The 26,168-nt window shown below is 39.3% G+C and overlaps 1 protein-coding gene across 1 annotated transcript; it reads right to left on the minus strand.

The window, feature by feature from the left end:
• Window positions 1-5,518: 5,518 nt before the first annotated feature.
• Window positions 5,519-24,160, minus strand: frk (fyn-related Src family tyrosine kinase). Its single transcript, XM_033648976.2, has 8 exons — window positions 23,566-24,160; window positions 21,344-21,465; window positions 17,288-17,451; window positions 16,994-17,162; window positions 15,676-15,831; window positions 12,258-12,439; window positions 11,222-11,387; window positions 5,519-9,692 (listed from the first exon to the last, which is right to left on the minus strand). The coding sequence occupies exons 1-8, from the start codon at window positions 23,961-23,963 to the stop codon at window positions 9,484-9,486; spliced, it is 1,566 nt and encodes a 521-aa protein (XP_033504867.1). The 5' UTR covers window positions 23,964-24,160; the 3' UTR covers window positions 5,519-9,483.
• Window positions 24,161-26,168: the final 2,008 nt, after the last annotated feature.

The raw sequence follows: 26,168 nt of genomic DNA on the forward strand, positions 1-26,168 counted from the left end.
GTCAAAGTATCCTTGGGTGAGATACTGAGCCCTAAATTGCTTCCAGTGGCTGTTCTGTTGTAGTATGAGTGTGTGTGAATGGTTACAGAGTAGCAGGTGACTACATGTATGGTAACCTCGGCCACTAGTGTGTGAATGGGTGAATGTGACGTGTAGTGTAAAAGCACTATACAAGTGCAGTCCATTTACCATTTGTATCTCATTCATTTGAAGCATACTGATGCCTTAAGGGGAACGCTGGTATTTTTCAACGTGAACCCTAACCCTAACAGCACTTATTAACTGGACATGCACTGAGAGAGCGCTGCAGCTGGCAGCAGCAAAGCAGGCTGCAATGTAACCACTCTGCGCATGTTCACACCATCAGTTAACGACTAAAGCCCCGTTTCCACCGAGCTGGCTGGTTTTGAGGCTCATGTGCCCACTTTTCATATCAATCAATCAATTTTATTTATAAAGCCCAATATCACAAATCACAATTTGCCTCACAGGGCTTTACAGCATACGACATCCCTCTGTCCTTATGACCCTCGCAGCGGATAAGGAAAAACTCCCCAAAAAACCCTTTAACGGGAAAAAAAAATGGTAGAAACCTCAGGAAGAGCAACTGAGGAGGGATCCCTCTTCCAGGATGGACAGACGAGCAATAGATGTCGTACAGAACAGATCAGCATAATAAATTAACAGTAATCCGTATGACACAATGAGACAGAGAGAGAGAGAGAGAGAGAGAGAGAGAGAGAGAGAGAGAGATGCAGGTAATGACAGTAGCTTACAACAACATTATTGAAAGTAATAATATTATAGTTATAGTTCTGGCTACTGTGGTACAATATGTTGAAAGTATGTATTAATATCTGGCAGTATACATGTGTGACAATAGTCATATGTGTATAATAACAGTAGAAGTATGACTAATGACTAATGATGGCAGCAGCAGCAGGAGGCATCTGGCAGGACCACGGCAGCAGCACAACCACACACGTCACGCTGTCCAGGCACCGCTGCGATATGAGTTAATCTGAGAGACAGTGGAGCACAAAGGCTCCGGAGAAGAAGCCGAGTTAGGAGAGTTTTATGAGTAGACTGTAACTATAAAAATAAAGGATGTTTTGTTACCTCTTGCAGCAGCTGTAGTTTTGCCTTTGTCAAGAAAGGCTTAATGCAATAAATGAGATGTGGAAACACCTTTGCCGAATAAGTTCTTACGTAGCGAACATTTCACTCACTTGACAGATCAGATGTTTCCATTGTTGCCATCTTTCCACATATTCCAATGCATTCTTATCCCAGGACATCAAATACCAAGGCTTTCTCATGCCATTGGGGTGTAATACCAACACTGAAGGCCCCCTACGGCACGTCCATGAGACACACGCGTTTAACATCTGTACATGACCTACAGCAGTCTTCTGGGTAAAACTCGGAACACGTGTTTAAAGTTGTCCATCGGTTGCGATCAGGTTGAGGCAACAAAACAAACATCATGTTTTGGGTTAAAATACATAGCATGAAGTGAATATGTCAGTATGTGACGGACAGACATATGTAAGTTAAGTAACCTTATGTTAAAACAGCACTGAATTTTGGATCCACACTGGACACAAACAGCAGTGTCCTGGGTGAAAGTCTGTGTTTGTTTGACCCATCCACTTCCCCTTCTGCCCACCGTACATGGACTTGCTTGCTATTTATATCTGTCAGTTTCTCTGAGCATCAAATATTGCCACGGACTACATTGGAGTTAGCTGAAAGCCTGGTGCATCAGAATCACACACCTATAGGGGCGTGACGAAAAGTTGCTATTTAATGACCTGGGAATGAGAGCAGGCTGTATAATTGTATGGTTTTTGTGGCATGCATTAGAATCATTGCATTAATATTTCTTTGTCTCATCTTCAACAGCATAAAACATGGCCAGTAGTAGCTGACATGAAAGAACAATTAAAAGTTGCTCAATTGAAACTCCTGAAGACCTCTCTCTTCTTTTCTTTCATACTGTACATGATAGCCAAGGAGACTTGTTTTGTTTCCGTTTGTTAACCTCTACGTCTTCTCCTGTGATTACTGGAGGATTACAGCATATAACATACAGTGTAAAGCATACCCTTTACTGTTAACTTCTGATGAAACTACACTTTGTGGAGCCTTGTATATATGCTTCAAAACAGTTGAAGAAAATGCGCCTAGTATTGCTCTTTGGTGTGTTATGAGTATGTTTTTATGTCACATTTCACATTGTGTCAAGGGAACAAGAAATGCCCAAACACATTTAAGACCAATTTCAGTGCAAATCTAGAGATGACATACTTGAGTGCTGTTGGACAAGTGCTGAAAATGTTTGAAGAAGAACACGTAACGGATCATTTTTCTGTGACATACACTTTGTTTTGGAGAACATCAGCTCATATAGACACTTCTGATGAAGATATATTTCTGGAAGTAAGTGCAGCAATTTTCTGAATGACGTCTTAATTCAGCCAACCAATATGTAAACCATCCCCAGTAAATATTGCTCTGGCAATGTAACTGACATTGGACATACCTCAACTATACTTAATGTAAGACTATAAGCAGACATAAATGTCTTTTCCTCTTCCTCCTTTCCTCTTTAATCAGTGTGAATTCCAAGGTTATAAACATTCATTGCACTGTGATGTATTATATGTAAATTACACAAATACGTCTCTGTATAATCTGAAATTACCTGCAAACTCAAGACTGGTTGATTTCGACCCAAATAATCAAATGTAATACACATGCCTATGTGTTTACATCTAAAAGTTATGACAAAGATATTCATGAAAAATATCCCTGAGGTCATCGGAGTCACAGCTTCCTGCCAACAAGTCTGATTCATGCTGCTCACACACTCCTCTTTGACAGAGATGAGTAGCAGGAAAAAATATTCGAGGGACAGTGGAAATTTACCAGGCACAAAAGGTTGCAGGTTAAACTGCCACAGACGACAGGTTTTAGTTTAGAGAACAGTGACGGACTCTGCTGCCGACGATCAGATATCAGGAGGAGGTGTGAGTGTAAACAGGAGAGTGTCAGCACCACTGTGTGGCCAAATTTAGGAATTACATGTGGGCATATTTTACAGGAAAGCCAGCGTATGTTCAGTAAAATTAATAACAGCTTATATGCATTTTCAAGATGTGATATTAGCTTTACCACTTATTCTATGTTATTTGCTAAATGTAGTTTTAAAAAAAGGTATTTTAATAAAAAAGGTCATACTTTTGTTTCTGTCATTTGTGTTTTGTTATTGATTATCTAACACCATAACAATATAATATATTTTTGTCAAGTTTTTTTTCTTGCCTGTCTGTTATAAGATACAACATTGCACTGCTGACCACTTGTACTCAGTGCACAAGTCAACAATGTGAGTTTCTTATTTTCTCTCTTACAGTATCTGGGGCTCCTGTCTTTAAGACTTTTTGGGGGGGAATTTTGTATTAATTTGACAGCTGACAGTGTAGCGAGACAGAAAACATGGTGAGAGAGAGATGGGTATAACGCAACAAAGCTCTCCACCTAGAATCAAACTGTGGAGACTGCAGTCATGTGGTATGGGCCTTATCCATTAGACTATGAGTGCACTCTGTGGTTGTATTCTTAAAGCCCAAAATCACTCATTTGTCTCAGAGGGCTTGACAGTTTGTACAACATGTGACTAAAAACCTTTAATGAGGCAGGCAGAGCAACAGATTGAAGAGAGACAGGCATGCAGAAGATGTCGTATCCACAGAACAGACAGACATATCTATAGTTCAATCAGGAGAGACTCATTTTTGTAGTGAAAAGAATATTTATTAGCATGTGCACATAAGAATGAAAAATGTGAAAGGTCTCTTGCAATTAGACCCCTTTGAGTTGGTATGATTTAAGGAGGGTGATGGATCCATAGTTGAATAGGGAACCCCCCCCAGGGCCTAGACGCTGGTGGTGGTGGTAGAGGTGGTGAAGACGAGATGAGAAAAGGATGTGGAGAAGATGGAGAAGTGCTGATGATCTGGATGAGCAGAGGAATGAGTCTTTGTTGAGCTTGTCCTGGACTCTGAGTACAGTGGGTGGATGTGAACGGGGTGGAGGAGGGCGTGATAATGCTGCCTAAAATGTCAGCTGACAGCAGCAGAAGAGAGAGCAGATTTCAAATTTTGTAGTAACATTGTTGGCTACTTTTGAAGTAACACCCTGATTGGCTGATAGAGATCGTGGTAGTGTTTGATTGGATTACTAGACGAATGAACACCATAGTCAGCTGATTAGAGGAAGCAGCAGGGGTGGGAGAGAGAGAATTGTGAATGGATGAACACAAAGAAAGTCTTCCTGATTGAACTTCATTATAATCACAATTTGGAGAAACAGAATGACAATATAAGGTGAAATAAGTGCAAACATGTACAAAGAATGTGAATCAGAGAAAACATTGAGAAAATTCTATGTGCCCCTAAGGAGCGGTAGGACCTGGACCTCAAAACCTCCACTGTACCATAAAGACCTGGACAGAGGACGGACCACACAAGGACAGCAAGAAGGAAAAGTGACAGAAAAGAGAGAAAGAAAGAGAAGGAGAGGAAGGCACACAGTTTGGTTACTCATCCTCAAATAGACAGAGGGATACAATCTTGTTCAGGAAGTTAACATTCTTATCAGCATGGACTTTGATTACTCATGTCTTAAACCCAATACAAACACTGACCCTGTTTATACTTGATTTTAAAATGCATCGAGTTATCTGATCACAAGTGGACAGCTACATACAAGTGTAAGTGACCACTAAGATACAGTGTGATCCGATCACACTTGCTGAGGTGGTCAGGGACACAACTGACCACATGTTTGTAGTGTAAACAATGCATGCTGATGCATTCCTGTCAAGTGCCCCGTCATCATTCTAGGACACTGTGGTTGTCATGGTGATGGCGTGCCAGTGCTCTGTAACTTGGCCATTATGACACTGGTGCACCGGCGACAACAATACCCCCAGCTGTACTGACCCAACCACTAACTTGACTAGTGAGCATGCTAGCGAGAGTGTGGATGCAGTAACAAAATCAAAACACAAGGGGTCAGCTGGAGATGCTTGATTGACACAAGTGGTAATGGTGATGTGCCTCGGCTGTCCACCTGTGCTGGCAACGCATGTTAATATCCACTGTAAATAGGTTCCTTGAGAGTGAGATCAACAGGTATGGAGCACCAGAGAAGCCATGAGAATACCTGAGTACGAGAAGATGAGTTTGACTCAGGAGACTGAAGTCAGCAGGGAGATTGCTCCATAGAAGACAAACAACAAAAGAAGGCTCTGCAGCCTGCTGTTAAACCTATTTAGATTGTTTTACTTTTGTTATTATTAATATCCTCCTCACTTCACTGAATGTGCTCAACATGTACACTTTATTTTTTTATATGTTCTGATTAATTTTGATGTTTGTGTACTTCATTCAAAACACATAGATTTAAGATAGCAGTTTAGCTTCAAATCAAAACCAATAACAAACCAAGATCATAGTAAATATACATCATTTAATTATGTCATACATAAAGCATAATTATGTTAAAATACAGGAGGATATATAAACACTGCCACGGTTATAATGTACAATTAAAAAGATTTTGTTCATGACACTAAAAACATCAAAGAAAATCATCAGAACATGAGATAATTCACCAGGTTCGAACACTTAAATATGTGTCAAGCATCCGATAAGGAGTGCAGTTTCTTACAGGTGGTCAGAAAGGATGTGGCCTCAGATCTGAGATCAGCTCCACAGCTTTAAAAAAAAAAAAAAATTCATAAAAAATAGGGATTTAGTCCAGCGTCACATTGTTCAGTCATTAAGACATTATATTGTAATTCCCACATAAGTAAGACGAAAAAAAAAAAAGCATTTAACTACTGTAATGTACCACATTATGAAAGCATGAGTGCACTGCAAATTAGTAGGTGGAGCGATTCAATTTAGCTACCAGAGGCAGACCATATGATTTTAGGGCTCCAGGAAAACAAAACAAAAAAAAAAAAAAGTATTGGCCCGGCCGGTATAACGGAGAAATATCTAAAATCATTTGTGCGCACAAATTAACAGAACATAACATTAAACAAACTTTAACACACATTTAAGGGATGACCACAAAATAAATCTCCATCCAAAATCAAAACTGCATTAAAGATTTACTCGTAGCTCTCATCAGCGACATTTTCAGATGCAACAGGCAGCTGTTTTCAGCCAAAAAAAGCTACCTGCTCACAGCTGATTTGGCTGTCATCAGGCCATTAAATGGCTGTTATCTGTGGTTATAAGTATCATAGATATGGGTTCGTCATGGCCTGCTACACCTACTCTAAGGTTCAGAAGGCCTTTAACTTTGTTTGGCTGCGACCTCGTGTAACCGTAATAACTATGACAGGAGCAAAGGAGGGTGTCAGGTGATGTAGTACAAAGCAGGGCCACAGGAAGTGCACCAGGCTTTGAAGCCATTTTTGCATTGGGCATACACTGGAGTTACACGTGTCACGTGATACCCTGTGGACTTAGACTTATTCTCAAAGACTTATTCCTGTAGACTTACATTGTGAAAAAGACATCTGTTAATTAGTGAATACATTTGTTTGAGTAACACAATCAATGCAAAATGATTAATTTCAGTACCAGAATTTGACCCATTTGGTCTGATAGCATTTGAAAGTCTGGAAGAGTTGCACGCTTAAATGTTTTCATCCCCATTAAGCTAGCAGAGTGCTAAATTGAAAGTAGCCAGCTCAGCTGGTGGAACACTCTAGTGTGCCTGCTCTATGTGCCACACAGTACAGAAGCATTGCCGAACATCTAGGTAATGTTATTTGTGGCAGTTGAACTTTTTTGGCTTCAAGCACCTTTCATAGGAAAGTCCTGCCTCAAACGCTGTATCCAGTTCTCTTTATCCATCCATGTTATAAAGAGCAAGAAAGTCTGCATTGGGTGTCAAACAAATACAGGACTTTCAACCAAGAGAGCAGGGTTTGTATCCCATGTAAAACAAAAAGTAAACACTGACTTTTTTTTTTCAAATCAGATTTTTTTTTTTTTAAACTGACGTACCATTCCTACATTTCCTACGCTTAAACAAGTATGTTTTGCCCCTAAACCAGGATTCGGCAACCTTTACAATCAAAAGAGCTATTTTTGGCAAAAAATAAAATAAAATAAAATAAATCTGTCTGAAGCTGCAAAACATATTTGAGTCTTATAATGTAAGTAACACAGTCTATGAAGTCTTAATTAGCCTATAAACATTACTAACAGATCTAAAGAGCATTCATTGATATGTTTTACTACAAGGTGGCTACAGTGGTCTATTTATAATTCGGTACTTTAACTTTGCAGCATTAGCGGTGAAAGCAAGCAAATCTGTCCACACACTATTTTTTTCTTTTTATTTTTTGGATTTGGAATCCACAGTTAGTTTAACTGGGAAAACTGCTGTTTAGGTTCAGCAAAATGTATAGGAAAAGGCACCAAGCCATAGTATTTGAAAATTAAAATAGTAAAAAAAAAAGTTATAAATTTCCATATAATTTTTTGTCAAGTCCACAGGGAGCCACTTGCGAGGGGCTAAAGAGCCACATGTGGCTCCGGAGCCTCAGGTAGCCTACCCCTGCCCTAAAGCTAAGCAAGGTGAAACTGCGTCCATTTCACAGCATCAGATATGCAAACGGCCATCAAATGGCCTGATAATAGCTTTTGAACATAGTAGTAGGTGTGGCAGGCCCCTTCTAACCCATATCTACGAGACTAAGACCCAAAGAAAATGGGCTGATGGCATCTGAATCCAGGGCAGCTGAGAACAAAAAAGACAGGAACTTGCTGGTGAACGTAGTGGAACATTTACCAGTAAGGAGACTGATTTTTCTCAGGGGTTGGTGGAGAGCTAAAAGAGAGTGAATATCGAACTTGGGTTACAGAGAGGCCATACATACATCAAATTAATGCTAATGTTGCTCGGTGTCCGCTGAATGTTTAAATAAGCCACTGTTTTCCAATGCCTTCTCCAAACTATCTTCAAGATGATAATGCCCTCCTCACAAGTGGCAAAGAAATAAAAGGATCGATGAATGCAGCTTTAAATATATTTTAAAATGTTAATACGCTTTAACAGAGTGTCTATTTGCACATAATGAGAATGGTAGCAATGCAGCAATTTGGCTATTTACGCCCCTTCCTGTGATGCGTTATTATGGATGATTGGCTAGCACTCATCATGTTGATGCGTGTAGGTCATAGTCAGGGCTACTACTAGCCAATCTCAGATCTTCTCTGAGATTTAACTTGTAAATTAAAAACAAACAAACAAACACACAAATGTACTGCCAGAAAGTCAGGTGATGTAGTATGAACAGCGACACAGTCCACAGAGGGTCAGCAGAGTCCACATTATTTTTTAGAATTAGTCGACTCATTATTTTCAGTTTTAAGGATCCATAAAGCTGCTGAATGCACACTGTGTACATAAACTTGACCAGAATAGATGAATAGACCTGTTTATGTTAACATCATAACTTCACTTTGCTAGGATGGCCAGGAATATACACCCAGGTGTAAATAGCCTCATTGGCTATTCCACTCTGGGTCCAAATATCATTGTTGGCTACAGACAGCTGGGTGAAAATAGTATCTGCCATAATTTATTACATATTTCTTATTCAGTTACAGTTATGTGCACAAATACTTCATTTTCAAGCACAAATTAGATCATTAGAACATGACAGTGCTGTCCTTTTGTGTTCAGCCAGCAGTTACTACATTGGCACAAAGGTTAAAACCTAAAGTGAAACTATTTGACTGGACTTAGCTCTACTGAGAAATAGTTTTTATGTAAGTAGTCTGTTAATAAGAATAGCCCCCCTCCCTTTAATAATGTTAAATATTTCCACTGGCTACATATGTAATCAGGAATGAGTGGAGATGACGGCACCTGCCATTCGTTCTGCCTCACGAGACGCAAAGCCAAACATACTGAGCCTGTGAGTGAGCACGGCTCGTAAATTCTCTCAGGTACCTTCTGGTAATGGAAAGAATGTGTGCTATGCTGAGCGAAAGAAGAACCAGTTTGTCGAGATGGACGGATAGCAGCTTTCTGTCTCTGCTGAAAGAGGCCTCTTCCAGTCAAGTCCGCTGTAAGAGTAAAGCTAGACCTACATAAAGCCTGTCTCAAAGTGCATTCAGTTGTCAAACCAAGCGAGACCGGGAGTGTTGCAACTGTTGCAGTAGTAAAAGCTTCCTCACTGCCAGTCAGATACAGTCATGGAGATCATTTTAGTTCCTTCATTTGACCGCAATGAGTGGAATTTTGAATTACATTTCAATCTGTTACTTCATAAAAACATCAATGTATGTTGATATTTGGATTCAGGGGATTTTGATTTAGCTTCAGTGCAGAAACAATGTTTTTTGTGTCTCTTTCTTTCCACGTCTCAGCCAGGACCGTGCGCTAGTAACGGCCGGCGTCGTCATAGGACGTTACATCCAAGTCAAAGAAGTCCTCCAGCTTCCACTGCAGGGTCTCGAATGTGGGCCGTTCCTGTTCGTTCTCCTTCCAGCAGTCCATCATGATGTCATACATGACTTTGGGACAGTTGGCAGGGCTCGACATCCTGTAGCCCTGTGGAACCCTCTGGACTACCTGGTAATTGGTCATGCCTGGAAGAAGGACATTATAACTTATCTTGCGGGAGACAATTATTTTGCATTAGATGTTTACCTGGAAGGTTTTGTGACTTTTAGATTGCTACCTACAAGTCCAGTGCGGAGGATTTAGGGAAATATATTGGCTGAAATTGAATGTAATATAGCAAGTCTGTTTTTCTTTGTTTATAATCGCCTGAAAATAAGAATTGTTGTGTTTTTGTAACCTTAGAATCAGCCGTTTATATCTACACACGGAGTGGGGCTTCATTTAAAGAAATCACCATGTTGTATCGCCATGTTTCTACAGTGGCCCAGAATGGACAAACCAAACACTGGCTCTAGATGGGGCATACATGTATTTGCGTCGGCCACCATAATTAGCAAGCCCCCTGTGACAAACAATGCTGGAAAAACACAATTTATTAAGGTAAAACTGCTTTATTCAGTGTTTTTAACCAGTTTTAATCACCTGGTCTGTTTGTTTTGGAGAGGAAGAGACCTCTGTGGATAATTTGGCTCAGGGGAAAAACCTCTTGAATTTCAGGGACTGGTTGCATAGAATACCTTAAGAATTCTCCTTAAGTGTAAGACTTAATTTCTCCTTAGCTAAGGGACTAAGAGTTTTCCTTAGTTAAGGAAAAATGTTAACTTTACTTTTGCTGCATTGACAGAGATTTTACAGCCTAAATACTTGGTTTGCTTGCACTTGTGCTTGTAACACCTCAAGTCTTTCATGCAATAGTTAGACTGAGGGTGCATTTGGAAATAGTCTCTCTGAGTGCCTGAGCGCAATCTGGTACAAACTGGACTGTTTGTACCGTTTGGTTATCCACAGCACCACACTCTCTGAGTGGCAGAGCGCCAAGCAGAGTAAATGTGTGATAAACTTAACTGTTGGTTAATTAGTGTAGAAACAGAATGCTCTGTTTCTTCAAACAACAGGGCTTTCATATTAGTGTAGAACATCAGATTGGAGATAAGGAGAAAACGTTAATACTTAAGTGAACATTTTAAGGAAACCTTTAAGACTTAAGGGTGTTTTGTGCAACTGATTTTAGTTTAAAGAAACCTAAACTCAGACTCAGGAAAATCTTAAGGTGTTTTGTGAAACCAGCCCCTGGATCTTAAGTTATCAGAGGAAAAAGGTGAGCACACATTAGCAGGTGCTAGGCTAGTGACCCATCCCCAAACAGCATTGAAGAAACACTGATTTGTAACGTGAAACTGCTTTATTCAGTGTTTTTTACCAGTTTACATCAGCGCGTCTGTATGTTATGACATATAAGAGACCTCTGCTGATAATCTAGCGTCCAGTAAAAACCTCCTGAACAATGAACACTGAAGGAATTCTAACCAGTAGAAGTGTCAGCTGGTTGCAGTTAACAATCCTCACTGCTAGATGCCACTTAATCCCCCTAAATTTTACACACCGATCCTTTATATTCATACAACTATCACACTTAGACAAACAGACAACTCTGAATAGGTTACTCCCACTTGATGTTGTAAATAATTTATGACAAGGCAGATAAAGGTCTCACCTGGGTAAGGCATCTGTCCGAATGTCATGATCTCATACAGCAAAATTCCAAAGGACCAAACATCTGATTTGATGCTGAACTTGTTGTCATGGATGGCCTCAGGAGCAGTCCACTTCACAGGGAATTTAGTTCCTTCTTTGGCTTCGTACACATTTTCATTCTCTTTCTAGAAACAAAACAAGGCGCACAAGACAGATTTTGACTTCCAGTCAGCTTTAGTGTAGAGGTCCACAATTTCACAACATGACCAGACAAAATGTGATTTTAGAGCGGTGTTTGATACATGGGTGCTGTCACGGCAGGCATTTGGGGCTGACAATACCTAATGTGAAACAAACTGTGTGGCTTGGGTTGTGGAGTGTTTATTAGACTATATAATGCATGCCATTCAATAAGGACAATATGTATAATTACTGAAGAATGTGGGCTTGCTTTAGTTTCACTTCAGCCAGTCTCCGTTGGTTAGCTGGGCAAATTTAGTGGGAGGACAGTGTGGGACTGAGAGGGGAGCTGTTTCCAAAATTTAAGATTTATCACTAAAATAAGCGCCAGTTGGTGGATCAGATTCACACCAAATTAAACACCGACTCTTGTTCTTGCACTCCACTGGTTTCTGCTGCTTTTTCCACAGTTCATTAGAACCGAGACTTGTTCATGTTCTTGCACCTCGAGTCCCCGCAATGCCCAGTTCGCTGCTTCCTGTTTGGTGCTGGAGAGACTGCAGCTATTGGTTGCTGATAAAGTTGATATCATTGAACTTCAGTATTTGAATGAGTCTAAAGACTTATGATAATATTTAATGCTTGATTTTGTTGGAACGTCAAGATGAGAAAAAGACTGATGGTCATTTTGACATTGGAAGTTTGTCTGTGATGGTGAAATTGCTTAAAAAGTTGTTTGGTAAATTAACTTCTTGATCAGCTTATACTGGCCTTACACCTAAGTATTTCTTCAGTGTAGTTAACATTTTAATTGCAATTGTAATTGTAATTACATTCATTATACAACACCTTATACAACACCGCTTTCAACTCACCATGAAGACCCTGGCGAGGCCGAAGTCAGCCACCTTGCAGATGTTGTTGTCGCCCACCAGCACGTTCCTGGCTGCCAGATCTCTGTGGATGTAGTTCTGTAACTCCAGGAAAGCCATGCCTGACGCCACCTGGGCAGCCATTTCAATCTGGTCAGGGACGCGCAGCGTGGCGCCCTTATCCTCTGTAATCAAGCAGAGAGGCACACAATCAGTCACAGTCTCACCATGTTTAGGTATCATAGGCAGCAGGAGAGAAATATGATAAAGAAGAAAATTATTCCGCCTGATTTCAATCTGGAGAAATTTTAACTGTAAAATAACAAAGTTTTATAATGTGGTGGTAAATAACAGTTTTGCACCTTACATCTGATGAGAAATTTTGGCCAATGCTGGAGGCTAGCTGCCTGTGCCTTCTTACCCTTTGCCCCTAACATGGAACTTTGACAAATCAAAATATGGCTTAACAAGGAATCATTCTAAAACTGGAACTCAAATGAGAGAAATAAGTATAAAACTCAAACAAACTGCACTTTTTAAACCACATTTTATCTCATAATTCATATTTCTGACTTAGCAAGCAAGAGTTAAAATAATTATTTGGCGATCATTGACTTTGTCAAATAAAATGTGAAATGGCAGCAAATGTCCTCAGCTGTAACAAGTTAAGAATAATTACTACCTCTTAATTCTGAACTAATAACCCTTGACTGTTGCACGCTGGTGTCTGCGCTATTGAAACGTCCTTCATCCCCCAAATGATCAATTGTATATTAATTACCTCATCCTTGTTATGCTTCATTTCAGGAAGAAAAATCATTTTTCTCAAGAATCCAAAATGGAAAAAAATTCTTGGGGAATTTCAGTAAAAGGGATTCCCATTGAACAACAGCAAAACTAAATCAAAATGTCTGTTTAAAAACTCCTGTTTAGTATAACTCAAGTTTAATTTATCCAGTTGTATGCTCAGTACTAACCAAAAACTAAAAGCTCACTATCTAAAACACTTGTGTCTCATAGATGGACAAGTAGCGCACCTACGCTGTTGTTAAACACCATCCCCGATTACTTCAGTTCATCAAGAATCTTCACCGTTTTTGGATTCTTCATTCACCACTGAACCCTACACACACCATCCACCTTCTTTTCACTCTTTAGGATTATACGGGTATGTACACACTCCACCTGCTCTTCTCAATCAAAAGAAGACTTAAAGTAAAATTTGTCCAGGGACTAACTCAACTCCCCTTTTACAGTTGTGTTTTTTGTAATTCACTATGCTTATCATGAACAATTTAATTAATAGCAGATCATGTGTTACACCTCATACTTGTGACTTTGAACATGTCCTAGCCATGACATGTTACAGTAGTTGGTATATGGTGAGTTATGGTTGATGTGGGTCACCAGACAGACTGTCTCAGGGTTGCAGACATCAATTCCACACCAGCGCTCCTCAGAGTGACACTCGGTCTAAATAAAAGTGACACTACATCTCTCAAACGACAGCGCAGCATGTCTGTGTGAGAGGTGAGCACTACACATGTCCCAGCAAGTACAAGGTCCAAAATGGAGCTTCTGTCAGAGCACTAATGAGCATCAGGGTCACTCTCCGTTTACTGCAGGTGTTAATGCCACAGTGGAAAAACAGGTGTCAGTGACCCAGCATTTGAAAAGGCCACCTCTGCCCTCCTAAGTCCATCCAGGAATTTATATTCTTTCCTGACTGTATACTCCTGCAACTAATGATTATTATCATTATTGACAGATCTGCTGATTATCCTCTCAATCAATTAACAATTGTTTTGTCCATAAATATTTTAGTTTAGTTATTTTAAATATTTTTTATTAAAAAGAAAACTAGAATGAACGCCTTGTGGTTATATGCCACCAACATCCAGTCAATTTGTAGTTACAGTTTACATCCATGTCTGTCCAGACTCTTATGTAGGAATGACAGTGGACAATACTTCAAATATGGATGTTGTTGTAAAGAAGCTACATTTTTGAAATCATGGATGATTCACACACATCTTCAACCCGGCAGCACAGAAGATCTATACAATCAGCAGAGTTTCAAGGTGGACAGTACACCCAAGGTAAGTGTCACCAATTCAGTATCTGACCAAATGTCTCCCCTTCTGTTCCTGAGATAAGGTTGAATAATGGCCAGAAAAGTTTTTTTGCAGAACATTATGATGACCTTTGACCTTCTGATATAAAATGTCATCAAATCATCATTTTATTCTGTTAGCTATTTGTGTGAAACTTTGTCATAATTCACCAATGCATTCTTGAGCTATGCCAATTTAAAAAATAAGAAGAAAAAAAAGTTTTTTGTGAGGTCACAATGGCCTTGACCAAATTTCTTGAGTCCAAGTAGACATTTGTGCTCAGTTCGAAGAAATTGCCACTAGATGCCTCTGAGATATCCGGCTGACAATAATGGTACAGACACTAGGTCACAATGACCTTTGACCACCAAAATCGAATCAGGTCATCCTTGAATCCAAGTGGACGTTTGTGCTAAATATGGTAACAGGTAATCAGGTAATTGCCAAGAGCCCAACATATATGTCATATTTAATTTACCATGATAAATGGCAGAGACATCAAATCTTAACTTTGGAGAGGGTGGAACCAGAGAAAGTTTGGCATTTTTGCTTGAAAAATAACAATGGCGATTAATCAGTTCACAAAAATTGCTCCTCAGTTGACCATTTGATTAATTGACTGATTATTTCAGCTCTATGTGTAGTACAAAAAAGAGAACATTAAAGAGCCATACACAAAGCTAAAGAGAACATTTGGCAAAATGTTGTAGACCAGCCCACCACAATTTGACACAAGTAGAGATGAACAAGATGAGATGAGATGCAACATGACATTAATGCACTTTTGAAGTATCAAGTAGGAGCTCTGCTAGGTTATTTATTTTTTAAAAGAGAACTACAGAAACTACATGCCTCTCCCTCTGCACCCTACCCGCCGGTGAAGCATCTTACAGTCTGAGAACCTCTGATCTGTAGTCAAAACTGTCCAATTAATCAGTACAAAAATTACCTATGAAAGAAAAACATCTGCCACAAAGCAGTATTGGCTGGTGTGCATTACAATACAACAAATGCTGACATCGGCTGTTAAATTAATCATGTAATGCATGAAGCTTGAAGTTCAAACACACATACAACTCATGCGGACCTGGAACCTGAAGTGGACTGATTCTGGCCCCGGCTAAATAAAATTCATGAACTATGTGCATGTAGGTACAAAGTTTGGATTGAAAAACTGTAGGATCTAAAATTGTTTTGTTGCTCTGGGATAAATCTCTACTGTAGTCTGACCATTGCACACTAACAGTGGACTGTCATGAAGTAGCAATAGTTCATTATATGGGTGTATGAAAATGAGGTTGCCTTACTATTGAGGAATTCAAGCAGGCTGCCATTCATCAGCTCTGTGATGATGTAGATGGGCTCCTCCATGGTGCACACAGCGTACAGCTGGATCAGCTTGGCGTGCCGCAACCTCTTCATGATCTGAGCCTCTCTCAGGAAGTCCTCGGCATCCATGGTACCTGCAAGAGTTGTATAGTGACTGTACATTAGGAGTGGAACTTTGAAATATAAATGTTTTGTAGTGGTTACTGTTGTGTTTGAACTTCTAGACAGATGCTTGGATTTTCTGTAAATGAGTAAGTGTTCACTCATCATTCTCAGTGACAACAGGAAATTGTAACTGAGGTCCCTCAGGGCTCTATCATAGATCCCATTATCTTTCCGTTTTGAAAAGCTCTTTCTTGGTGTACAGACATAATTTCTCCTTCCACTGAAATGCAACTTTTCTATCAAATAATTGAAGGCAAATACTGAATGCTTATTTCTGGCTCTTCCTGGAACACTTTGCATTTTGGAATCTTTATGACCTCTGTAGTTTGGCTTCTTACACTAAAGCTGCAATCTTTGTACAAAAAGCCGTAAGCAGTCCCTGTTAGCTTACTTGGGACAAATGGGTCAACAGAATAATATAGACCTGTTTTGTACAGTTTAGAAATGAATTCAGTGTTTTTCCCCATTTAATTCAACATGTTTATCTCACATCTCCAGCTTGCTTAAAATGCCACAGCTATGATCTTAACTATAACCAGAGAAGAGACAGTAACATGCTACTTAGACACTGAAGTTGTTTTCAGATTTCACTGATCCCATACTGTTGATTCTGATTCCTTAATAGTATGTTTCTGGTTTAACACCTGTAGTGAGAAAAAAGCAGCCCAGTCACCAAAGGAAAATGTTGGCATTGTACATCTCTGCAAACCACAATTACGTTATATTTGTACACGTCATTCATATCATGTCAATGTTTCTAATGTGACGTAGTACATGTCATGGTTTGTCATCTCCATGGGATGGCAAAGATCACTGTTCCAGACCAACAAAACCAGTTGTTTTTTTAGTGAGTCATCCCTGTGTTTCCAACAGTTGAACTTCCAACAGGGACTGTGTCACCAAACTGGGTATTTTAAGCCAAAACTTTATCTTTTCCTCACTATACCCAAATGTTTTTCTGTGCCTAAATCTAACCACATATCAACTGCAGCATTATTGACATGTAAAGAAACATAAAGTTTCAACATATCTGCTACATAATAATGTACAAATGTAACATATCTGTGGTTTGCAGAAAGGTATAATGCCAAACTTTTTTCTAGCAATTGGGTTAAGGAGGCAATAGTGTACCAGGTTTGAGGGTCTTCACTGCCACTGCTGTGGTATCATTCCACAGGCCCTCGAACACTTCTCCAAACTGTCCTGCTCCAAGCTTCCTTATCAACCTGATGGAGCTGCGGTCAATCTCCCATTGGTCCACAGTGTTGTAGGAGAGACCATGAGTCTGTGGAGCCTCCATCTACACACACAAGAAGAGTCGCTGCTTACTGAGATGAAGATGTGATTTTATAATGTACAAAAAAGCAGAGTAATAATGGAATTTAGAAAATAAGCAGGATGTATTTAATATACAGTGTGTTTTACCTTTTTGCATGGTTCACCCAGACGCACACAGAGGCCATCTGCCTGTTTGGAGTAATGTTCCACCAACTCCACAAGTGTATGAAAAGCTCTGGTCCTCGACACAAAGTAGTCACCATTCTCCAGTCTTTTCAGCTTGTAATGCTTCACCCTCCCACTGTCCTGCACTGAAAGACACGTCAACATCAGTGATATTCAAGAATCAACAACTGTAGAAGTCAAGTTTCCTCATGGAACATAGGCACAAAAATTATGATCAAAGCAAGCAAACACACGTTTGTCATGGTCTCACTTACACAACCATCGTGAGACATTCTAACAGGCTTAATATACGAAGAAATTTTAATTTCCAATCATTTCTAAAATATATTTTTATTATTGCTTTGGCTTGCTATTGTCAATACCGGATGCCGTAATTATAGCAGTGTATTTGTATTAACTGCATTAAAGCAGTGTTGATTGATTTTTTTGGGCCACTTGGTGGCAACCAGAGACTGTAAAAAAAGAAGAGGACATAGCCACGGTGAGGTCGCCCATTGGTTTGTTGACTACTGTTTGTTTTGTATTGGCCATTGCCGTCTTGGTTTTGAGGAGTTAGAAATGACCATATTTACCAGACACAAAAAACCAGAGAACACCGCCATGGTGGCGACTTGTCAATCACAAGGTATCACCTCCATACCCTGCTTTACCACCTACTTTACTATAATGGGACCATGATTCATAAAATGAACATCATGTTGTATTAAAGAAAACTTCAAACTAGTGATTGAGACCATAGACTCATTAGGAAAATGTTTACTCAGATAATAAATCAAGTGAGAAGCAGGGTTTTCCTCATTGACTTCTATACAATTGGACTTCTATTTGCAACCAGAGGAGTTGCCCCATGCTAGCTATTAAAAAAAATGCAGGTTTAAGGTTTTCTGCTGTTTGCTCCTGAGCAGGTGGTGTACAGTGGATTTATTAGAGCTTTTCCCCTGAAAATTGCCCGCTGCAGTTGGCAATGGGTTTCATTAATTATTGATGAGAGCCCCATCAAAAACCAAAACAATGAGCTACAAGAAGCTAAAAAGCTCTGTAGCCCTGAAGAGAACTGAGAAGTTTGGTGAAAATTCTCTGTAATGAGTTGACTATGAATGTTCATGACAGATATACATATACATAATGGCCATTAACTAAACCATCACTGCAAAGTCCTTTTTTAGTTTCTATACATAAATCAATCAAAATTTCAGCAAGGAAAAGTTGCTAAAATTGACACCTTTCTGCATTTTCACATATACATACAGTAGTGATGGAGTATGTTGTATGTTGTTGCCCAATGAACATTCTACAATACTATCAGAAGGCCTTAAAATACATATTATAGGGATATGATCACTGGAGATGTGCTTCAGTATAAAGAAGGATACAGTGCCATAAATTTACTAAAAATATAGCTAATAATCTTGAATTAGAATCGTAAAATAATGTCTAGGGATGAACAATAATATCGGTACATGCTCGGTATCAGAATCGCTCAACATGCTTTTTTTAATTTTTGCACAATGAATGAATATTATATACAATGAAAAATACTGTATTTCTTGTCTCCATCTGCTGGTGGGCAATCACGATAAGAGTATGCTTTTATAATATGATGTAAATTCCACTATAGAAGAGACTTACTGATCACTAAAATTAGGTGGGAAAAAAAAGTGTATATACATATATATCGATATCGGTATCAGTTATCAGCCAAATGAGTTGTTTGTTACATATCTGCATATCGGATATTCGTCATTGCTGCTGGTTTACATCATGCAGTAAAACATGGAGAAAATAAACATTAAATGAAATTTTTGTTGCAACAGAACAATTCTTTTTGATAAGCGTTTTTCAGCCTTTTGTACGTCAACTTTGTTCATATCAGTCGTTATCATGTGTTAATCAAGGACACAGGTTCAAAGGCAGCCGTTGAATAGTGGCCAACATTTGAAAACTTATAACTGCTCTATCAAAAAAAAAAAAAAAGTGCCGTCATTCTTTCTTTTGATTCCATCTAATTAAAAAAGTAAAACTTTTCCTGGGCTAAATATGTTATCACCTGATTCACACACAAACTCCCAGGGGTTAGTGGCTGTGAATTAGGTCATCAACCGGCTTTAATGAATGAACATGGAAAGAATTTGGTCATAATGGAAAGAGCAAGGCCAGAGCGAAAAGACAGATTAGAGCAGAGAGAGATAAAGTTATCACACTGCTTTATGGGAGCACAGACCTCTGTTTATTTAACTTGAGGACCTTGAAGCCATTAATCATTTGAGTCAGTTGGGGATAAGTTTGAGTCACCGAACAATGCTAGGGGTGTTTGGAAATGTGTGTTTTGTGGCAAAAGTACACAGACAGCAGAATGCTAACTAGCAAACTAGCATGACTACATCGGACAAACAATATCGATCAAGTGGACTAATACACTGGTACAGTTTAAATGTTTTGGCAGTCTGATTGCTTTAGGAATTATACTCAGACGTGGCTGCACCAAAGTGCCTCTCAAGTCATTATGGGTTAATAATTATTCTGATACATAAAACCACAAAGTTCTGTTAGTACGTGCCTGTAGCAGCAAAAGCCCTGAGTGTATTGAACAAGGGTGTATTTTATTGCTTATAATTTCATTCAATTTTATTTTTTTAAAGAATAAAAAAAGTCATTTGTTCTTCATAAGTTACAGGCTAAAAGCATGGATGCCTGTTTGGGTGTCTTTCATTGTCGACATAGTAGAAACTTAGATCTCTTTACTTTTTCCACATTCATTTTCCACCTATAACCCTTTCCCACCAACATGGAACCAGGTCCGTTCTGGTTCCCGCCCCTTATTTTGAACTGTTCAGAGCATCTCAACCAAAAATAAATTGATTCAGAACCAGAAAAACTTGGCTGCAACTTTGCAGATAATCAATGTAATCAGCGATTTTGCTTACTGTGTATTTCCATTGTGCATTGTGCAATGCCCTCTGTTGATAACGCATCCTTGATTACAATGTTCTACTCAAAACTGGTGGATACACAGGCTGGTTCATTATATAGGACCAAGGTTCCAAGAATCCTGAACATAACATGCTCAAGAGCCAGAGCTAATTTGGTGGAAAAGTGGTATTAGTGATCTGCAGCATGTAATATAGTAGGGATACCTAATCCCTAACCCTAGTCAGTGTAATGACTCAGTTATATCACTTATTATCTATATAATGCTTGCTAGAATTATACACGTTAGCAATCAGACATTAAACCCCTCACATTTTGCTGCTGAATAGAACCAGCATGTGCTCTCCTGTCAGTCCAGTCGCAAGACAAAAATATTGGCATTATCATGTCAGTGTTTCTAAAGTGATGTTGTATATGAGCTGGCTTTGTCATCAGGTGATGGAGGGGATGGGTGATGGCGTGTCACCTGGCAACCTGCAGACCATTGTCTGAGACCTACAACAAAACCAGCTGTACTATAGCAAGTCGTGGCTTTGTGTCCAGCAGCTTTTTAGATACCAAACGTGAGTGTTTTGTAGCCACCCGTCACTGTTTATCCAGCAGATTTTTAGGCACCAAATGTGGGTAATATGCAGTGACCCAATACTGTTTTTCCAGCAGGGATAGTGCCATGAAAAGCAGTTGTTTTTTACCAAGTCGTCAGTGCATTTCCTGCCAAGACAGTGGCACATAAAGCAGTTGTTTTTTATTAAGACATCACTGCTTTTCCAGTGGGGATTGTGCCCCGAGAGCCAGGTATTTCAAGCCAAAACATGATCTTTTCCTTACCATGACCAAGTGGTTTTAGTGTCTAAAGCAACACACAGTGCCAACATTTTATCTGGTGATTGGGTTGTTATTTATTAATGAATTCAACTTCTTGAAAGAAGGTTGTGTCATTTAATCTTTCAATATGTACATAGTACCTATTTAATGTTGATATTAATGTGCACTGTTCCTTTGAGCAAATGGGCAAAGGTATAGAAATCAGTGAATGCGTGTTTGGTTTCAGGGAAGAATTTCAGTTGCTACTGTAACATTTTATCTTACCTGAGAGGGAGAGCTCCCCTTCCTGACTTTCACAGTTTCTGATGAGGAAGGCGCCGTGCTGGTTCCCTTCTGCCAACAGCATCTTCTCTGCATCCAGCCTCTTGGTTTTGGGAAAATACCATCTGCAAATCAGAAATTAGGCAAAGAAGCAGAGCTGGTCAAACATAAAGGCCATTTCTGAATATAAATATTAAACAGAAAAACTTTAATCATCAGGGGGCAAAGGGGACAATTTGTTCCCTAGTAATTTGATTGATTGCAAATTGGCTTATTAAGACTGTCGGCACCACTAACACAAAGTATAACACTGTGATTTTTACCCAATCAAAAATGTTAAAAGATTAATGTGGTGATAGTGTTCATTTTTCCTTTTGACAACATCCCCTGAAAATCTCAAACCAACAAATATTGTGTGCGTTTCAAAGCCTGATATATCTTCATCCTCTGTACCATAGAGCTCCATTGTTGTCCAAAAACTATTAAAACATCAGTGAGCCACATTGTTGCCCTGGGTAACAAGTTCCTTCATAACTATGAACACACACACATTTTACTTTATTTTGACTTAATACTACAAATACCATTCTGCTGCCTCAAACACTCACTATATGTGGATTAATCTGACACTGACAACAGTCCCCAGCAACACTTGTTAAAAACTATGGTGCCCAGCTTTAAACAAAACAAAACAAACAAACAAAAAAAGACAGTATATATTCATGGCCCATTTTTAAAGATCTTCAGTAGGAGCCAGTTAGTTTGGGACAGGCCAGGGTGGGAAAGTCGTAAAGTATTACAAGACGGACTAATCTTTTCGTGAGATAGGTTGACAATACGAAAGACACAGAGTAAGACCAGCTTTATCTCCTCAGACCTATTATTTCAGTCTATATTGATCTTACATGACACATTATCCTCAATTGTTTCAAGTCCATAAACTAATATGAATAAGGAGAAGGTCAATAAGGTCCTTCCCCCACCCCCACCCCATGTCCCCCCCTAGCAGGTAATGGAATCAAAATACATTCACTTAAAGAAATGATCTGTTTTCTTGAATTTTCCTGATTATGTCCCAGAATTCTAAGAAAAGTTTTCATGAAAATAAATTTCTGCGTATCTTTCTCTGAATTAACTTGACAATATATAGGCCTAGATAATAATCAGGGTATATTCTTGTTAATTCAGAAAAACAAGAGCAGATTTTTTCCCATAAAGACCTCCATAATAATTTTGAGATAATAATCTTGTTCATTTAAAAAACAGGGCAGATTTTTGTGAATGCATTACACTCTTGTAGCTGTCCCTGATCAAACTGAGACTAGTCCCAGCAGCGTATCACATTCAACCACAAGTGCAGTCCATAAATACAGAATCTTAACCTAATCTATATCTAATTGAAACCTTTAACTTTACACACACACACACACTGTTTGCTGCTGTCTTCAGATATGTATATTAGGAAACTAATTCTTCTGGTTTCAAGTTTGTAGCGAAACCCTGACCCAAATAATGCCTATGGTGATGGAGGAAATCAAACCTACACTGTATTTTTACCTCAGTAAACAAAACAGGAAAAACCAGAGTACAACTGAGAAGAAACTGGTATCACTGAGAGTGTGAGGAGGCTGAGAACGAGACATTACTCTTTCCAACAATTCAGCTACACACATCAACAAAACCAAGTAGCCTACTCCTTTATTATTTTAATAAAAACAATGTCAGTTACCACACACAGTAGTATCTGAGCACGCTGAAGTGGCAGCCAAAAATAAATTCATGGCAAAACCAGTTTCTCTAACTATCCACAATGATGAAGTCATAGTTGCTAAACAGGATATACAAATGTCCATGAAAGGCCAGCAAAGGAATTCAATGCACCCTTGATGTTCTTGTGTTTTTGAGTCTTACTTTCAATTATTAACCTGTAAGCTTACATTTCCTGGTCACAGACAATCATTAACCAGTTTAAGACAAGACTTTACTCTGTAAGACATTCAGCACCAATTCAGAAAAATATGTTCTGTAAAGTGGCATGAGAAAAGGACTGTATGTGTCAGTAGGCTCTCCAAATACAACCTGGGACAATCAGTTAATTGTAAAACAAACATCATAGACTGGAATTTTGATAGGCTATAGAAAGGGGACTGCTGTTTCAGAAAATGCCCTGATAAATGAATATGAAGGGTGATGATGATGATGATGATGATGATGATGATACTTACGGTTCAGCATCAATACTCTCCACAGGGGCCACATAATTAGCCGGGATGTATCCCTTTTGATTGGCCGAGACCCCGGTGAGGGCTTTCGCAAACCACCATTCACCACTACTTTTATCCAGAGCCTCTAAAGTATCCCCACTGTTAAAGCTCAGGTCCTCCTCAGTCCGAGCGGAGTAGTCATACTTGGCGACGTAATAGACCCCTGGTTTCTCCGCTGGGGGCCGCGGTAAAGTTCTGTTCGGATTAAAGTCCGGCTCTGACTTTTTGAGGGCAACGGGATTCGTAATAACAGTGTCAGCTTTCACCCCACGCCTGGTCTCACCTCCAGAGTCGTCCGGCTTTTTAAAACATCCCAAAAAACTCTGCCAACACAAAGAAAACCTCTCTCGGATCTCCATGGTGCGATCGTCAATCACAGCAAGTCATTCTGTGCCGGGGATAAGCGGAAATAGTTTGGGGGAATCCCTTCTGCTGGCTCATGATCCAAACTCCATAAAACACAGAGTCATTTTAATGCTTCCAGTGTTTGACAGCATGCACTCAGACAACACAACACACTGAGGAGGACGTGACTGCCACTTAAAGTCTTAAGTTTCCTGGAAGAGAGTTCATGGTTCATGTTTAAGTGTGCCAACCCACAATCACCTGCACCTGCTGAGGAATGGGGAGCGGCTTACCTTCAGTGACGTCACGTGCCCCCTGGTGGCCATACTGGAGGACAGCGCCTGTGGGCTGATGATGAAGGAAGAGTTGTGTTTGGAAGAAATGCGTCACCATTTTCCGATTTATGTTTTTATGATGTTGTGAGATCACTCATAATGGAAGCCCCCTCCTGCCAGGAAAAAAAACACGACATACAGAAAGTGACATGATTTTTATGGTCAGTCACAATAATGTGGCCCTGAGGAAAGGTTATGTGATAGTGCCTAGAAATTAAGCCACAGCAAGTAAGATTTTTACTTATTAAAGGAATACTTCATCCCCCAAAATGACCATTTGTATATCAATGTCGCTTCGAATTTGTGAGGAAAACTATTTTCTCTCGCATGCTTCCATGTTGAATGAAGAATCCAAAAACTGAGAAAACTCTTGATGAAATTAGGTCATGGGGTTTAAAAACAGCAAAACTGTTTCAACATTTTTACATATTCTCACACAGCTCGTGCAGTATAATCCAAGTCTAATTCATCCTGTTGTATGCTCAGTACTTCACAAACACATGCATTTTTTGCTAAATCTGTGGTGTTAAAAATTTAACTGAAGGTGAAACTTACCTACTCTCTCTTTAAAGCCACACCCTATTGACAAAAACAGTAATTATACTTTGCTGAACATGGTTGTTGCTGGTCTACCACCGCCTCAATTGGTAGTTTGTTTACGTCACTGTTACTTTGGTGAATGCGAGCCAACCCTGTAAAACACCAAAGTCATACAACAACACAAATTAACTAACTGATGGAGGCAGTGGTAGACCAGCAGCACCCGTGTTCAGCAAGGTATAATCACTATTTTGTTGATGAAGTCTGGCTTTGAGGAGAGCAAAAATATGTTTCATTATTAAATACTAAGGTTTTACAAAAATGCATGTGTTTTGGAAGTATTGAGCATATGTATCTCAAGGCAACTGAGTTTTCTTCACAAATTCAGTGTAAAATGGGGTGAGTAACTGATGTAGATGGTTATTTGGGGGGTGAAGTATTTCTGTGAGTCACAATTATGAGATAATAAATCCAAATTATGAGTCAATACTTCAATATCATGGCCAGATTAACCTATTAGTAGGCCTGAGCGTAGGGGCAACAACATAAGGTAATAATGCAGAATCTGCTTTTGTGGATTTGCAAATTGAAATTTGCAATTAATCAGACTGCCATAAAGTAAATGACATTCAGGGAACCTGAGGAACTTTTGGTTACAGTTAAGTCAACATTTTGATACACTAGGCTACATCATAATTTGGGCTCCTTATTTGTATTTCTTTATTTATTTTATTTCATCATTACTCACTAATTACTGCTTCAGAGAGATAAACTGGGTGCTCGGCCTCAAAAAACAACTCAGTTATAAAGGGGGACACCACATAAATTAAGAATTCCAGTATGTTCTTTCCATGGCTGAGGGAAGTACAATCAGTATTTGAAAACATGAGGTAATCTCTTAAAGCCAGAAACCAGAGTAGGAAGTCTCAAACTTGTGATGTCATAGGGTATACAGTCTGGAGCTGCTTCATAGTGAGTGAATTGGAGTCTGATTTTGTGGACCCAAAGAATGATTCTTTTCTTCTTTATACCCAAATGAGCTTTATTCTATTGTAGTGTCCACAGTTCTGAAACAGAAAATGTACCGGTATACTCAGAGCAATCCCCTGGTGCTCTCACTGAGTGCAGTTACATGGACATGAGTAACATAAATGTTTATGAGGCTTATCCCAGTTTGATCAAATTCGGGATATGGTGTTATACAGTGTTATATTTCCCGAGTACTCCAGCCAGCATATTTGGGTTTCTCATAAACAACATATGGTGTTTACATTCTCAAACACATAAACGGGATACTCCACAAACCTGATCATGCACAGCTTATTCATGACCATGTAAATGCAT

The sequence above is a fragment of the Epinephelus lanceolatus genome, chromosome 13 (assembly GCF_041903045.1).
Source record: "Epinephelus lanceolatus isolate andai-2023 chromosome 13, ASM4190304v1, whole genome shotgun sequence".
NCBI lineage: Eukaryota > Metazoa > Chordata > Actinopteri > Perciformes > Serranidae > Epinephelus > Epinephelus lanceolatus.

Excerpts from the sequence above, each read along its gene's own strand:
- frk (XM_033648976.2), bottom strand. The coding sequence starts at position 23,963 with ATGGAGATCCGAGAGAGGTTTTCTTTGTGTTGGCAGAGTTTTTTGGGA. Across the intron at positions 15,832-16,993 it reads AGTGAAGACCCTCAAACCTG|GTACCATGGATGCCGAGGAC; the intron begins GTACACTATTGC and ends CAACTCTTGCAG. Across the intron at positions 9,693-11,221 it reads CGGACAGATGCCTTACCCAG|GCATGACCAATTACCAGGTA; the intron begins GTGAGACCTTTA and ends TCCTTCTTCCAG.